Here is a 14,217-nt window from a genome sequence, read left to right on the forward strand (position 1 = left end):
CCAAATTGAAGTAATTATTTATTATAATTTAATAAGTAATTATAAATTTAATAATTGTATTTTTTCAACATGGTGTGATGGGTAAAATGTTGGACAAATTCCTGCCTCCTCTATGAATATTGTGACTTCTTGATGGTACCTAGATCCAGTCACCGCTATAGCAGCCTGACTGTAAAAAAGTCCAGAATTTCCAAATAATTATTCTGCATTAGATGGTATGAAATTAATAATTTATTCAGTAGAGAAACCGAAACCTTTGTTTTGCAGTTATAGATTTTTTATTTAATTTGGGGCTCATGCATGAAAGGATGTGCAACTGCTGGGCCACCAAAAGTGGCATGTTATAGAGGGTGTCGTTGAGCCCGGGACCAATTTTTCTGGAGGCCCTAATTACTGATGAGTGTTCCAAGTATGAGCATGGTAAAGGCCCCAACACCTCCAATAATAATCATAATCCTTACAGCTACTGTATAATAGGGCCTTTGCCTTTCTAGGGCTCTGGCCTTAAATATTTATCTCCACATTCTAGTCTAGTCTGTCTAGCTGAGCACAGTTCTGAATGAAGTCTAATATGAACCAACATTTAAAAAAATTACATAATATCTCTCTCGTTAGACATCAACTGTCAATGATGAAGGACCTTTTGCTGAAATGTGTGTTTTTAAATCTTTCTATAAACTTCGGTTAGGTTATTGCTTGAATTTGTCCAACATGTCAAAATGAAAGCAAAAATTTATTTATTTATCTATTTTATCACGCTTCAGCTTATTAGATTTCTATGCATTGATTTGTTTTGTATGCATTGAAGATCTACAATAACTTTATCAGCAATAAAGTTTTATTCGTTTTGAATGTCCGACGGCGCCCCCTGGCCGCTCTGGCCGGAAGTGAAGGTAGGCTGTTCCAGGGACAAGCAGTGGTGGGAGTAGCCAAATAAATCTCTTCCAGATACAAAGGTATTCATTTCGTGTTTGCTTCTTACTTTATTCCCCCGAACCGTAAGTAAATCCTACTGTGTATAGAAGCCCAGATAACGGGTTCCTTTTTTAATTCAACTATGTAAAAGACAAGCTAGCTTGCTAATGGCGAGAAGGACTTCCGGGATCGATGTTGGCTTAAACAAAGTCGTGAAGAGGTTGTGGCGGGTTTTGTGAAGTAAACACGGCGTGACAACTGGTGAATTTCTATCTGTTGTCGACTTCGACTGCATAGGTCTCAACACCTTTACCTCCGAAGCTCCGATGTTCCGTCCTAATAAAGAGCGCGCAGCATGTAGCTAGCCAGCTAGCCCGTTTGCTGTGTTGACACTTTGAGCCACTTCCCCATGTCCGTGGAGTCTGAAATCCAAAACGCTCATATCCAGGCCTGGAACGGCGTCGAATTTAGGGAATGTCTAAATGCCCTAGGTGAACGTTGCTGTCATGTTAGGCATGTTTTATAAAAGTGTCATTTCGAGGGATCCATTTCGCATCGGCGATCTTCACGCGTGTTGAATTAAGCGAATCGTACGGACTTGTTGATTGCGCCTAACACTGCTTTCACTGGGTTACGTTTTCAGTAAACCGACATCGATTGAGCCAACAGAATTGTTGTGTCATGCCAGTGTTTTGCAGATGACACGGATGTGAGGGCATCAGTTTCCACTTGCAAGATGCCTGCAGTTTCTAACGGGGCGAAAGAGCTCTATCTGTCAACATCTCTGGGAGACCTGAACAAAAGGCAGAAATCAAGCCGGACAAAACCAGCACACGGCAGTAAGATGCATAAGTCTATTCAAATGACATTTTATTTGAAACTCGAAACATACCAGCAAATACTCTTGGTTCATGCAAAGTGTATTGTAACAGCCATACCATACAAGTTATATTACATTTAACGATGTGCTTATTATTTGTATATTTTAGCTATGTTCAGAGTGCCTGTAAGATCTTTAAGGCCGCAGAGGAGTGCCGGCTGGACAGAGATGAAGAAAAGGCATATGTTTTGTATATGAAGTATTTGACTGTCTATGATCTCATTAAAAAGAGGCCAGACTTCAAACAGCAGCAGGTATGTGGCTTCAATGTTTATATCGGTTTTATTGTGATTTAGAAACAAAAAACAACAACAACGAAAAAAAAAACAGTTCTCAAAGAACAAACACAAAAATAAGATATCCTAGATCTTATTGAATGAAAGTCATAATTGAATGTGCTAACAAAAATAGTCAATGGAAATCAAATTGGATTGAGAGTCATACTCAAAGTGGGAAAAAAAAACACTACAGGCTGATCCAACTTTGATGTAATGTCCTTAAAGCAAGTCATGCTGGAGGATGTTGCAGGCAGCAGAATGTTCTCTATGGCATCTCCAGACTCACATATGCTCAGTATGAACCTGCTTTCATCTGTGAAGACCACAGGGCACCAGTGGGAATTTGACCGATCTTGGTGTTCTCTGGCAAATGCTAAACGTGCTGCATGTGGATGGCTGTAAGCACAACCCCCACCTGTGGACGTCAGGCCTTCATACCAACCAGTGTTTCTGCTGCTGGGTTGTTGATGTACTGGTCTGTCTCCGGGTAGCGCCTCCATGCTCAGGACACTACGCTGACAGAAACAGCAAACCTTCTCGCCACAGCTCACATTGATGTGCCTTCCTGGATGAGCTGCACTACCAAAGCAGTGGGCACTCATGCAACCACTAGAGTGAAAGCACCGCCAGCATTAAAGAGTGACCCAAATATCAGCCAGAAAGCATAGGATTGTGGTCACCACCTGCAGAACCACGCCTTTATTAGGGATGTCCTGCTAATTGCCTGTAATTTCCACCTGTTATTCCATTTGCACAACAGCATTTGAAACTGCTTGTCTTGCTTCCTAAGTGGACCGTTTGATTTCACAGAAGTGTGACTTGGTGTTACATTGTGTTGTTTAAGTGTTCCCTTTATTTTCTTTTTTTCATCAGTGTATTTCAATGAATTTAATTTTATTTCTGTAGGAATATTTTTTGGCATTGCTTGGGCCAACGAGTATCAGAAAAGCCTTAGAGGAAGCAGAAAAACTTTCAGAAAGCCTGAAGCTCAGGTAACTTTCAGCTGTTACTGTGTGTATATAGGCTTTTTGTGATATTTTGATGGAATTGCATTCTATAATGTGTATTGATTAGGTATGAGGAAGTGGAAGTACGTAAAAGGCTGGAAGAAAGAGAGAAACAAGAAGCAAAACAACAGCGGGAGAAAGCGTCAGAGAAAGAGGAAGGACGAGCTAGTTCCAAGGGAACTGCAGAACCCAAAAAGGAGAGTAAGAAGGTGCTGTCCAGATACTGAAATACAATACTGTATCATAATATTATGTACAATGTCTTCAGACTTGATCCACAGAGGGGTTTCTCAAATATGACCGCATTAGAGATATAGGTCAAGACTGCAACATGGAAAAAAAGTCATAGATGGATGTATTGTTTTACAGGTCAAAGGGGAACAGAATGATGTGAAAGTTGTGACCCAGAAAGGTAAGACAATCTCTGTTTGTAGGTTTGTCTCCCAGTTTCTATGTAGTATTATTTAAAATTATTAATATTAATGTATTTATTTAACTGAAATTTTGTGGGCCACACCTAACTTTCTTGCTGGAAATACAAAATATTGAACCTCTACATTTTTCTTGTGTTTCATTAGCAGCTGTGCCTGCAGGAGGAATCACTGCTGAGAAGCTTTTTCACATGATAATGGACCCAAACATGAACATCATTATTATGGATGCCAGGAGTCATAGGGATTTTGAGGAATCGCAGATGAAAATCCCGAGGAGTAACTGCATCAGTGTTCCTGAAGAAGCCATCACTCCCGGGTAGGTTATAGTCTAAAGAGTGAGCAACCACTCATAACCAGCAACCTTCTGATTACAGGGCCGCTTCCTTAACCGCTAGGCCACCACTGCCCCTGAAAAGATTCTTAAAAAATGTCTTAATTTTTTTCAGAATAACCGTAAACCAGATTGAAGTTAAACTGCCAGAAGCATCAACAGCGCAGTGGAAGTGCAGAGGCCATGTGGATTACGTTATTCTGTTGGACTGGTGCAGTACCATGTCAGACCTCAAATTAGGAACAACACTTCAGAGCCTAAAGGATGCCCTCTTCAAGGTAAAAAAAAATTATGGACAAAATGGCATGAATATACATTTAAACACTAAACAGTCTAGTCTATTAAAAGTTTGTAGGTTGTGGGTGATATGAGAACAGGGACTTTTGGTTACCATTAAGTCTTTATATACCCTTTAGTGGGACAGCACAACCATCCTCCGCAGTGAGCCCATGGTGCTGGAAGGAGGTTATGAGAACTGGCTGCTATTCTACCCGATGTACACAACAAATGCTAAAGTGAAGCCACCGAAACAGCCATCTTCGACTACAATACCACCATGTAAGTTCAGTCCAAATTAATCAAGGTTGTCCACATTAGGGCTGAAACGATTATTCGAATAACTCTAATGATTCGATTACCAAAAAATTCTGTGCCTCAAGGCTTCGTTTTATTCATCACCAAAGTCCATCTATTATCGTTTCACTCGTGCGGAGCTACTGAAGCGCATTTCAAAGATATAAGGAGGCGTGATTTATTGGTGCAAAATGAAGATACCGGTGTGCGTAAAAGGCATTAAATGTCTGAAGTGTGGGACCATTTCACGCTGCGTGGACAACGTAGTGCAGTGTATACACTGTTCAACGGACCTGGCTTACCATAAATGTACTTCGTCAAAGCCACAGCACCTTAACCGAAAGCCTCCTCAAGTAAACCGCATTTAATAATAATAATAAGTCCAAGCGGACTCGGAGCTTCTACAAGGTATCATATTTTTATGATTGCTAACTAACATTAGCGCTTCTTAGAACGTACATTACAGTGTTATGAGTCGATAGTGATGAGGCATGATAAGATCTCACTCATGTAATCCATCCCTCCCCATCTCTCACGCACGCACACACACACACACAGGTTACATCTCAAAACACACCTTCCCCATACAGAAGGTAGTACTAATAAATGCAACAGATGGACACAGCGGCGCAGGCTTGCACATGCATTTCACACACATGCACTAAGACAAATTCTCTCTCTCTCTCTCTCTCTCTCTCTCTCTCTCTCTCTCTCTCTATTTTGCACATAATATTGCACAAAGACAAACATTCTACCTACCTACCTCAGCGGGATACAACTGGAAACTGAAATGTATTGTTTAAGTTGGATTATTAGTAATACTTGAATTGTTTATTTATATTTTATTTATACTTTTTTTTTCTTTCTCTTTATTCTCAGATGGGCTATAGCAGGGGGTACACCCCTTTTTACTTTTTAAAAATTAAAATAAAACTAAGGACAGATAGGCTAACCTTTGTTTGTGAATTTCATAGTTTTTGTTCATGTACATCATGAATGTTTCACAGAAAGATTGATTAAATGGGTTTACTTCTGGAGCCAGTAACCCAAAGGTTTTAAGCTTTGATCTAATAAAAGTATTGAGTTTGAATAAAAAACTTTTTTTGTGAGGAATAACATCCAATTACTTGCTCATTTTAAGAGGATTTTCATGTTGCAAAACACATTATTGATTAATCGATCAATTGCTGAAAAAAATCAACAGAATTCTCGATAGTTGCAGCCCTAGTCCACAAGAATCAAGGTATATTTATGTTTACATTTTTAAATTGTGTGATTTTTCGTTTGCAGTGAACTTTAGCTACCCATCGTTAGAGGAGCCAAAGCCGCCAGTTCCCCCTCAGCCTGAGTTGTCGGTACAGGTTAATGGCAGATTTGCAGAGGATGATGTCCCAGAGGAGCCTGCACTTCCGCAGTCCAAACCTGAAGGCCCTGAGACTCCAGTCTCCACTCCTCTGATGGCTGTAACAGAGAGTACAAAGAAGGCTGCTGCCTTTCAAGTTAAACCAATTCCTCAGGTATATTTTTCAAAATGTAGAAACTTTCTTAACATTTATATTTGTTGGTGATGTGTGTGTTTTATGTGTGTCCTCTCTATACCAGTTTGATCGCACTAAAAAGCCCTCTGTCAAAATATCGGATGCTGCAAGGACACCTATCGACCAGACAGATGCTCAAAATGGCCCAGTGGTCCCTGACCGTTCTGTTAAGCCAGCATTCGAATCACAGGGTTTGCTGTCTGAGGAGGAGAAGAGCCAAATCCATGCCGAGACGGCCAGTTTAATGGAGAAGGCCCGGCGAGAGATGGAGCGAAGGACCCAGGAAGAGGAGGAGAGGATGAGGCAGGAGAAGAATATGGAGCAGATAGAACAGCAGCAGCTGAAGGGGGAAAAGAAGAAGGAAGAAGAAGAGCAGGAAGAGGAGAAAAAACAGCTGGACAGGAGGAGACTTGAAAGACAGAAGGCTGAAGAAGAGGATCAGAGGACAGGAGAAGAAAATGTCAAAAAGGGACCAAAAAATCAGAATGCGGAAATGCAGCCTAAGAGTGTCTCGCTGGACTCACCCCTGCCCAACACTATTGTGAGTGAAATGAAGGTGAGCTTTGATCACTTCAGCTCCAACTTAACTAACACAGAGACTATTTTTAAAGTGAAGTGATTGTCACACGTGATACACAGCAGCACAGCACACAGTTTATTTTAGTATATTCACTCTGGCCATTTTAATTAAGTGCACCTCCCTTGGAGAGACAGTGCAGGTTGTCAACCACCCATAACAGTTTCAATCAGTTTCTTATCAAAGAACCACTGGTGAGGAGGCAAGGTGGCTTAGTTCTGAACTTTTATGCACAAAAATATCAGCATTATGTTGTTTTGTTAGCACTGTTGCACAAGTTCATTAATGAGAATTAAGCTCACATATTGTCCTATACTATACAGAATAAAGCTCCCATTCTTCCATCTTGGACTCCTTTATTTTTACTTCACTTGATCCATACCCCATTACAAAAACGATCGTAAGGAAATGATATCAGTTCTCTTCTGTCTCAACTTAGGCTGACCTGAAGCATAGTAGTGTGCATAAGAAGGCAAGGATTTTAAACGATAGAATGACAGCAGATGACTTTGAAAAACCAAAGGTATATCAGCACCTGACCGGGGTGTTGAGTATGGCATGCTTCTTTTGCTTCTGCCATTTTGCAGGTACAGGTGTAAATGTTTTGCATGACAAATGGTCCTTTGGGCAAATTAAATCAAAAAGTATAATGGTAGAAATGGATACAAATTGACAGTAAATCAAATCCTGCAGTGTGCTGTTGAATGTTATTGGAGATTCAATAGGCCTGGTTTCTGTTGCTATTTTAAATGAAAAGCTGAAAAATGTCTTACGGTTTTACAGCGAGAACCCCTGACAAGAGCTCGAAGTGAGGAGATGGGACGAAGTGTTCCTGGCCTGCCAGACGGTTGGATGAAGGTATAAATGATATTTTAAAATGTATTTTATGTAATGTTTTAACTAAATGTATCTAAATTCTGCATACAGTATTTATTTTTATGTTTCTTTCCTTTATATATAGTTCCTGGACACGGTGACTGGAACATACCGGTATTATCACTCCCCAACCAACCAAGTGCACCTGTATCCCCCTGAAGTCAATGTGCCCCAGACTCCGCCCGCCACACCACAGAAGCAGAAGCCAGCTCGTGCCCCCGAGGCAGACCGTGACCGAGAGCAGTCCAAACTTAAGCGCTCATATTCATCCCCAGACATCACCCAAGACCTCCGGGATGAGAGCCAAAGGAAGCCCAGTCCAGTGCCCACGATCAACAGGGAAACCAAGTATGTGTGTCCTCACCTCTATTCTGTAGACTGTGTTAGATCTAGATCCACTGAACCTCTAAACTCAATTATTTATAAAAACAAAAAAAATTTCTAAGTTCAAAAAAATTTCATATCACATCACATTTGTCCCTCTAGGCCCCTGACCACCAGTGTGTATAATAAAGTTGAGATTTCCAGACCGTCAGCTGCAAAAATTCGCAGTTTGAACCCAGTATTTGGGGGCTTGGGAGCTTCCTTGACAGGCCTGAGGAACCTGGGTAACACCTGCTACATGAACTCTGTTCTGCAATGTCTGTGCAACACGCCAGCGATGGCCGACTACTTCAACAAGAATTACTACCAAGAGGACATTAACCGGTGAAGATGATGATGATTTTTAATTACACTGATGTGCATGTTTGCTGTCCTCAGAGTCACTGACAGGCTTGTTGCTCTGCGGTAATCACAGGTCCAACATCCTTGGCCACAAAGGGGAGGTGGCAGAGGAGTTTGGTGTGATCATGAAAGCGCTTTGGTCTGGCCTTTACAAGTGCATCAGCCCTCGAGATTTCAAGATCACCATAGGGAAAATAAATGACCAGTTCGCGTGTTACGACCAACAAGACTCCCAGGAGCTGCTGCTCTTCCTGATGGACGGACTCCACGAGGACCTGAATAAAGTAGGGCCGGAGCACCTACTCCTCTCTGAGTAGCTGGTCAATGTGTACAGTTTATAGTACAGCTGAATAGAATGAATACAATACATTTTATTTCCACTTTATTCTATCAAATTTTTTTATATATAATAGCAACATAATAATGGCCATGAAAATGCCCAATCATGCGGCTACTTAGATCTTTGATCTAAGATCACTTTAATATAGCTCAAATCTTCTATGTAGTTCAATGCAGCAAAATATTAGTTCCATCCTGCAGCGGTTTGCAAACATGCCGTGTTTTGCTGCTGTTGAATCAAACTAACTACATGTGTTATCAATGTTATTTTTTTTCTTTTTGTTTTTCATTTTTTCATGGCAAAATTAGCGAGTAAGTAAAACTGTCATGCACTCGTTCCTTCTGAAGTGTTCTGTTTTGGTGTGCATCACATCTGTCTTGTGTTGGTGGTTCTTCAGAAGTCTCTTGCAACTTGCCTCACCAAGTCCTCCATGCTTGAGACGTGTGGATTTTCTGTGAAAGAGAGAGCGGCAGTGAACAGTTTCCTGAAGACTTCATGCTTTGACATTTCTTGCTTTTGCTCTATTTTAGGTGCAGCTATTTACAGTGTCGATGATCAGCCTTCTGTGGGCTACATTGCTGAACATTCAGTCACTTTAGGGCCCCGTTTTCATGCCGCTATATCAAAGTTTCAAAGTGAAGTAATTGTCACATATAAGACGAATGTCACTTAAATTTTCACTTCTCGATGATCTGTGTCATGGAGAGGAGGAAATAATTACCCACCCAACTGTTTTTGGTGGGATGTCACCATTTCTGACACTCAAAAGAACAACCGTGCCTGCTACCAAACCAAACATGCAGACAGATTATCTGTGCTTTAATTCACGCTTTCTGATTTAATACAGAGCCACAAAAAATGTTGTTTTGCATATCACACGTAAATCATTCTGAAGCCTCAATCGCTGTAGTTTTCATGCTGGAAGCTCTGTATATCTTTTCTATGCGTTCGAGTGTAGCTGCACTTAAATGCCCTGATCTGAAGTTCTCTCTGCTTAACGAAATGCTCCAGTTGTCTGACGTCTGACATATTCTTGTAGTCTGTGCTCCATTGTACCTGCCATGTGAGCCATGTTGCCATCACCTCTGGTTAGCCCATGCTGATCTCTTGACAGAGTTTTGCTTTGTTTTGAATGAGTTCATGTTTGCTAATGTTTGAGCTCTGCCTTGGACTTCACCAAACTGCATGAAGGCGGAATGTGATTGAAATGGTAAAGCTCAAATGGACTGAGATCATTGGTAGTGATTTTTTTTATGCACATTGTACTTGTAGATGAAGTGGCTATGCGGTTTAGTGACATCATATACATTTTATATTTATCCTCATTAGGCTGACAATCGCAAGCGCTACAAAGAGGAGCCCAACGATCACCTGGATGACATGAAGGCAGCAGACTTGGCCTGGAGCAAGCACAAGCTTCTGAATGAGTCCATCATAGTGGCTCTGTTCCAGGGCCAGTTCAAGTCCACCGTGCAGTGCCTGACCTGCCACCGCAAGTCCCGCACCTTTGAGACCTTCATGTACCTGTCCCTTCCTCTGGCCTCCACAAACAAGTGCTCTCTGCAGGTAAAGCCACCAAGAGCAGGTCCAGATAGCATGGCACACATGCTTTATGGGGGATAGTTCCAGTGGGACGATGCCTGCCTTTCAGTCTTCGTTGTATGTTTTAAAGGACTGCTTGAAGCTGTTTTCCAAGGAAGAGAAGCTGACCGACAACAACAAGGTATTTTGCAGACATTGCAAAGCCCATAGAGATTCTACCAAGAAGCTGGAGATCTGGAAGATCCCCCCGATTCTGCTTGTGCATTTAAAACGGTATGTGCAGGGTGTTTCATGTTATTTGGTATGAAAAGTGAAATGAGTAAATTATAATGCGTTTTTGTTTTTGTATTACTGTTAGATTTTCTTACGAGGGGAGATGGAAACAGAAGCTGCAGACATCAGTGGACTTTCCTCTGGAAGGTCTTGACCTGATCCAGTATGTCATTGGTCCTAAGCAAAGTGTGAAGAAATACAACTTGTTTGCAGTGTCTGTAAGTATTGATCTTCCATTAAAATATGCACACAATTTCACTTCCTGGGATGAACTTTCACTTCAGACATTCCTGGGATAGGAAGGCAAATGTATTGGGGTGATAGACACACCTCATTTAGATTTTTCCATGTAATGGTCTCACTGTGTACAGGTGTGTCTTATATTGGGGTCAATACCAAGAGACGACCTTTCTCAATGTGGCATCAATTTCTACATTCAGTGGGTATAAAAAGCTGGTATTGTCAGCAAGTCCATCATTCAAACAGCCATGAACACAAGACTTAACGGACGAGCAGGTTCTTTGCACAGCTGGCCATGGCGCCTTCGGGTCGCTGGCAGGCAGTCAGATGTTGCTCGTGAACTTGGTGTATCTCAAAGTGTCATGAGCAGACTTGCATCAAGACACAGAACTACTGGCAGAGTTCATGACAGACCCAGGAATGGAGCCCCACGAGTGACGGGCTGCAATGATGACCAGAACCTAAGGACCTATGCACTCAAGGCATTGTTATGCAACTGCCACACAGCTGCAGGCCCGTTTACGAGATGCGAGGGGTATTAGGGTTTCCAGACAAGCCATTCGTAACTGACTTCTGAATGCCAGACGACCAGTGACACCAAGGCACCACCGTGAACGTTTGCTGTGGGCACAAGACCATGTGACCTGAATGCAGCAGTGGTCTACCGTCCTGTTCACTGATGAAGGTCTTGTTAGTGTTGCTGGAGAACGCGAGGTGAGCAATATGCTGAGGTCAGTGGGTGCTAGTAGCCTGGTGGGTAACACACTTGCCTATGAACCAGAAGGCGAGTAAGGTTCAAACCCCACTTACTACCGTTGTGTCCCTGAGCAAGACACTTAACCCTGAGTGTCTCCAGGGGGTCTGTCCCTGTAAATACACATTGTATGTTGCTCTGGTTAAGGGCGTCTGATAATTGCTGTAAATGAGGTTCCCAAGGTTTGCTTTGGTGGAGGAGGTGCAACAGTCTGGTCAGGCATCACCAGTCAGCGCAAAACAAATTTGGTTATTGTACATGGCTCAGTCACTGCCCGTTCTTACCTCAGAGACATCATAGAACCCACCATCATCCCCCAATTCCACCAGCACACCCCCAACTTTCTGTTCATGGATGAAAAAAGCTCCACCACATCATGGCAGAATTGTCAAAGCTCGACTTCAGGACTTTGGAGTGCCTCATATGGTATGGACCCCCATAGAGCACTTCTGAGACCAGTTGAAGCAGAGACTGAATGATCCACCTCCACGTGTCCTGGCAGAAATGCGTGTAGAACTGTGGAACTCATTTCCTCAGAACAACATCATGAGGCTTGTGAGGAGCATGAAAACTTCAGACCAAATAGGAAAAGCACTCATGTAAATATCAATATCCCAATATGTGAGGAGTGTATTATGAACCCTTAACAACCTGATCACAAGTCTCAGAATTGTGTCGTGTGAACGGGGAAGCTGATGTCTAATTTTTTGTTGCACCATATCTGACTCTTTTTATTTTTATTTTTTTCTTACTTAAAAAGAACCACTATGGGGGGCTGGATGGTGGCCACTACACAGCATACTGTAAGAACACACCCAAGCAGCGCTGGTATAAGTTTGACGACCACGAGGTGTCTGAGATTTCCACCACGTCTGTGAAGTCCTCGGCCGCCTATATCTTCTTTTACTCATCTCTGTGAAGGAGACTGTGATGAATTGATGGTGCCACAGGAGAATATTGCATGTTTGCCATGCTGCTACTGGTGAAGATGAACGGCAACTAACCAAGAAGCCGGTGAGGAGAATGGGGCGGCGCAGCTGGGCGGATGGAGCCGACCTCTGAGGGGTGGAGCAGCAGTCTGTTGCTCTCTTGCCCTGCAGCTCATAGTATATTATAGTAGAGGCTCAGCATTCACCTATTTATAACACAGTAATCATAGGGGGAAGAGAAAAGGAGAGAATTAAAATTTTATTTTGTAAGTGGTCTGAGGCCAGTCTTACTGCTTAATCTGTCCATGGAATCTATTAACTCTGGTTTTACCGTAGTGCTGGGACCTCTGTCCACCCTTCTGAGTCAGTTCAGTTCAGTTCTCGGTTTTGGTGTGATGGCCTTTTTCACATTACTGACCTTAAGCTTCCTTGTTCTGTGAAATATACTCTAAGGTAGGATTATCCATGTATATAGCAGTTGCAAACCTTGCACATTAAACATGTACATATAGCGAACGAGTCTTTATTTATATACAGAGTGACCAAATTCATTCAGTGAGGATCCAGTGTGTTGAGATCTGCTTTCTGATTGCTGATAATGAAATGAAAGGCAGCATTGGACACCTTGCCTGTTGTCTTAGGGAGGAAAACATGTTGGGTATCCAAAAGCATTTGAGAGCATTTAACCATCTCTAACATTCCCCACTAAGACTAAAATATATATACATATATAATATATTAAAAGTGTTTTCACATATTTAATCAATGCACATTAAGTGTGGCATCATATTCATAAAAAATCAATGATGAAGAATTGAAATTTCAATTAAGTTTAACTGCCACTAGTTGATCTCAAGATCCCTCCCCTATGCAGCATTCAGAAAATAAATACGCTGGTGCATTTCAGTCAAAATAGACAAAATGAAATGGAATCCAATATTGTGCATTAAAGGCCTGTTCTACTGAAATATCTGCTTTGGCGAAACACTTGTGAAATTAGGAAATGTAGAACCTTTTCTTTTTTTTGTTTGAAATGAAAAGCACACTTTCACAATGTCAAGTCCAGCCGTCATCATTTAATTCATAAATACAAATATAAGAAGCTACTTTGCCTAATGCAGTAGTCTTCATCCACTTCTAATACCTTCTAATATGAAGGCTTTTTAATGCAGCATTTATGATTACAGTTGCAGAAATAAAATGTATAAAGTGTTGTTGACATTCTAGCATGTGTGATGGAATCACTTTTTTTTTTTTTTCACCCCCACAGATATTTTTTTCATACCTAATGTCCTGTTTTTCATTGCCATGTATCGATATTAACCACAAACAATTGTAATGCATCTATCCATCAAATCATTAAAATAAAAGAGGTGAATCACTTTTCTTTGCTTTACTGTTTCTGGTCAGTAGGTGGAGTCTGGCATCATATGAAGAGTTTGGGTTCTTTGCACAGTAGGACATGCACGTTTTAAAAGCATTAATTTAACAAATAAATGATGAACATGTTAATAACTGAAGTAGTGACTGCTCAAGGTGTGGTAAAATTGTGTTGAGTCCACCTTCAAGAGAACAATTAGTCACACTTGCTTTAAATCATTTGAAGGAAAATGAATTCTACCGATAGCTGCTGGAGGGGAAGTTGCATGGAAGAGGTGCCATTCCACCCTTTTTTGTCCGTGACCTCAGCAGCCAGGAAGGGAGAGTGTGGGTGTTTTAGACCTGTTCCACTGCACAACATTCCCTGACATCAGCCCGTTTCTCCATGCAGGAAGCCCTCCCCACACTTTCCACGAAAATATGAAGTCCGTGCGCTGGTGAATTTGGTAGGAAGCAAAAACTGCAAACAGGTTTATCTGGACCGAACAAATGTCTGGTGTGGGAAACGGGAAACAACGCAGTTCTGTTCAAGCAGCCTCCTCACGTGACCTGTAAAAACTAGAATGGTTCTAGGAGCATTGGCTACTGTCAAGGTCAGAGGTCACACACCCTGTATGCATCCCA

At 41.7% G+C, this 14,217-nt stretch overlaps 1 protein-coding gene across 1 annotated transcript; it reads left to right on the forward strand.

Moving 5' to 3' along the window:
* The first annotated feature begins 949 nt into the window (after window positions 1-949).
* Window positions 950-13,596, forward strand: usp8 (ubiquitin specific peptidase 8). Its single transcript, XM_028957010.1, is given in 21 exon segments — window positions 950-998; window positions 1,604-1,718; window positions 1,721-1,754; window positions 1,905-2,049; window positions 2,980-3,065; window positions 3,148-3,289; window positions 3,450-3,492; window positions 3,659-3,830; window positions 3,961-4,123; window positions 4,262-4,403; window positions 5,709-5,935; window positions 6,021-6,512; window positions 6,973-7,056; window positions 7,317-7,391; window positions 7,495-7,757; window positions 7,896-8,117; window positions 8,209-8,419; window positions 9,805-10,041; window positions 10,148-10,290; window positions 10,376-10,508; window positions 12,045-13,596. Coding segments are annotated over 20 exon segments (3,240 nt in total). The 5' UTR covers window positions 950-998; window positions 1,604-1,651; the 3' UTR covers window positions 12,204-13,596.
* The last annotated feature ends 621 nt before the right edge of the window (window positions 13,597-14,217 follow it).

Source organism: Denticeps clupeoides, chromosome 16 (genome assembly GCF_900700375.1).
Source record: "Denticeps clupeoides chromosome 16, fDenClu1.1, whole genome shotgun sequence".
NCBI lineage: Eukaryota > Metazoa > Chordata > Actinopteri > Clupeiformes > Denticipitidae > Denticeps > Denticeps clupeoides.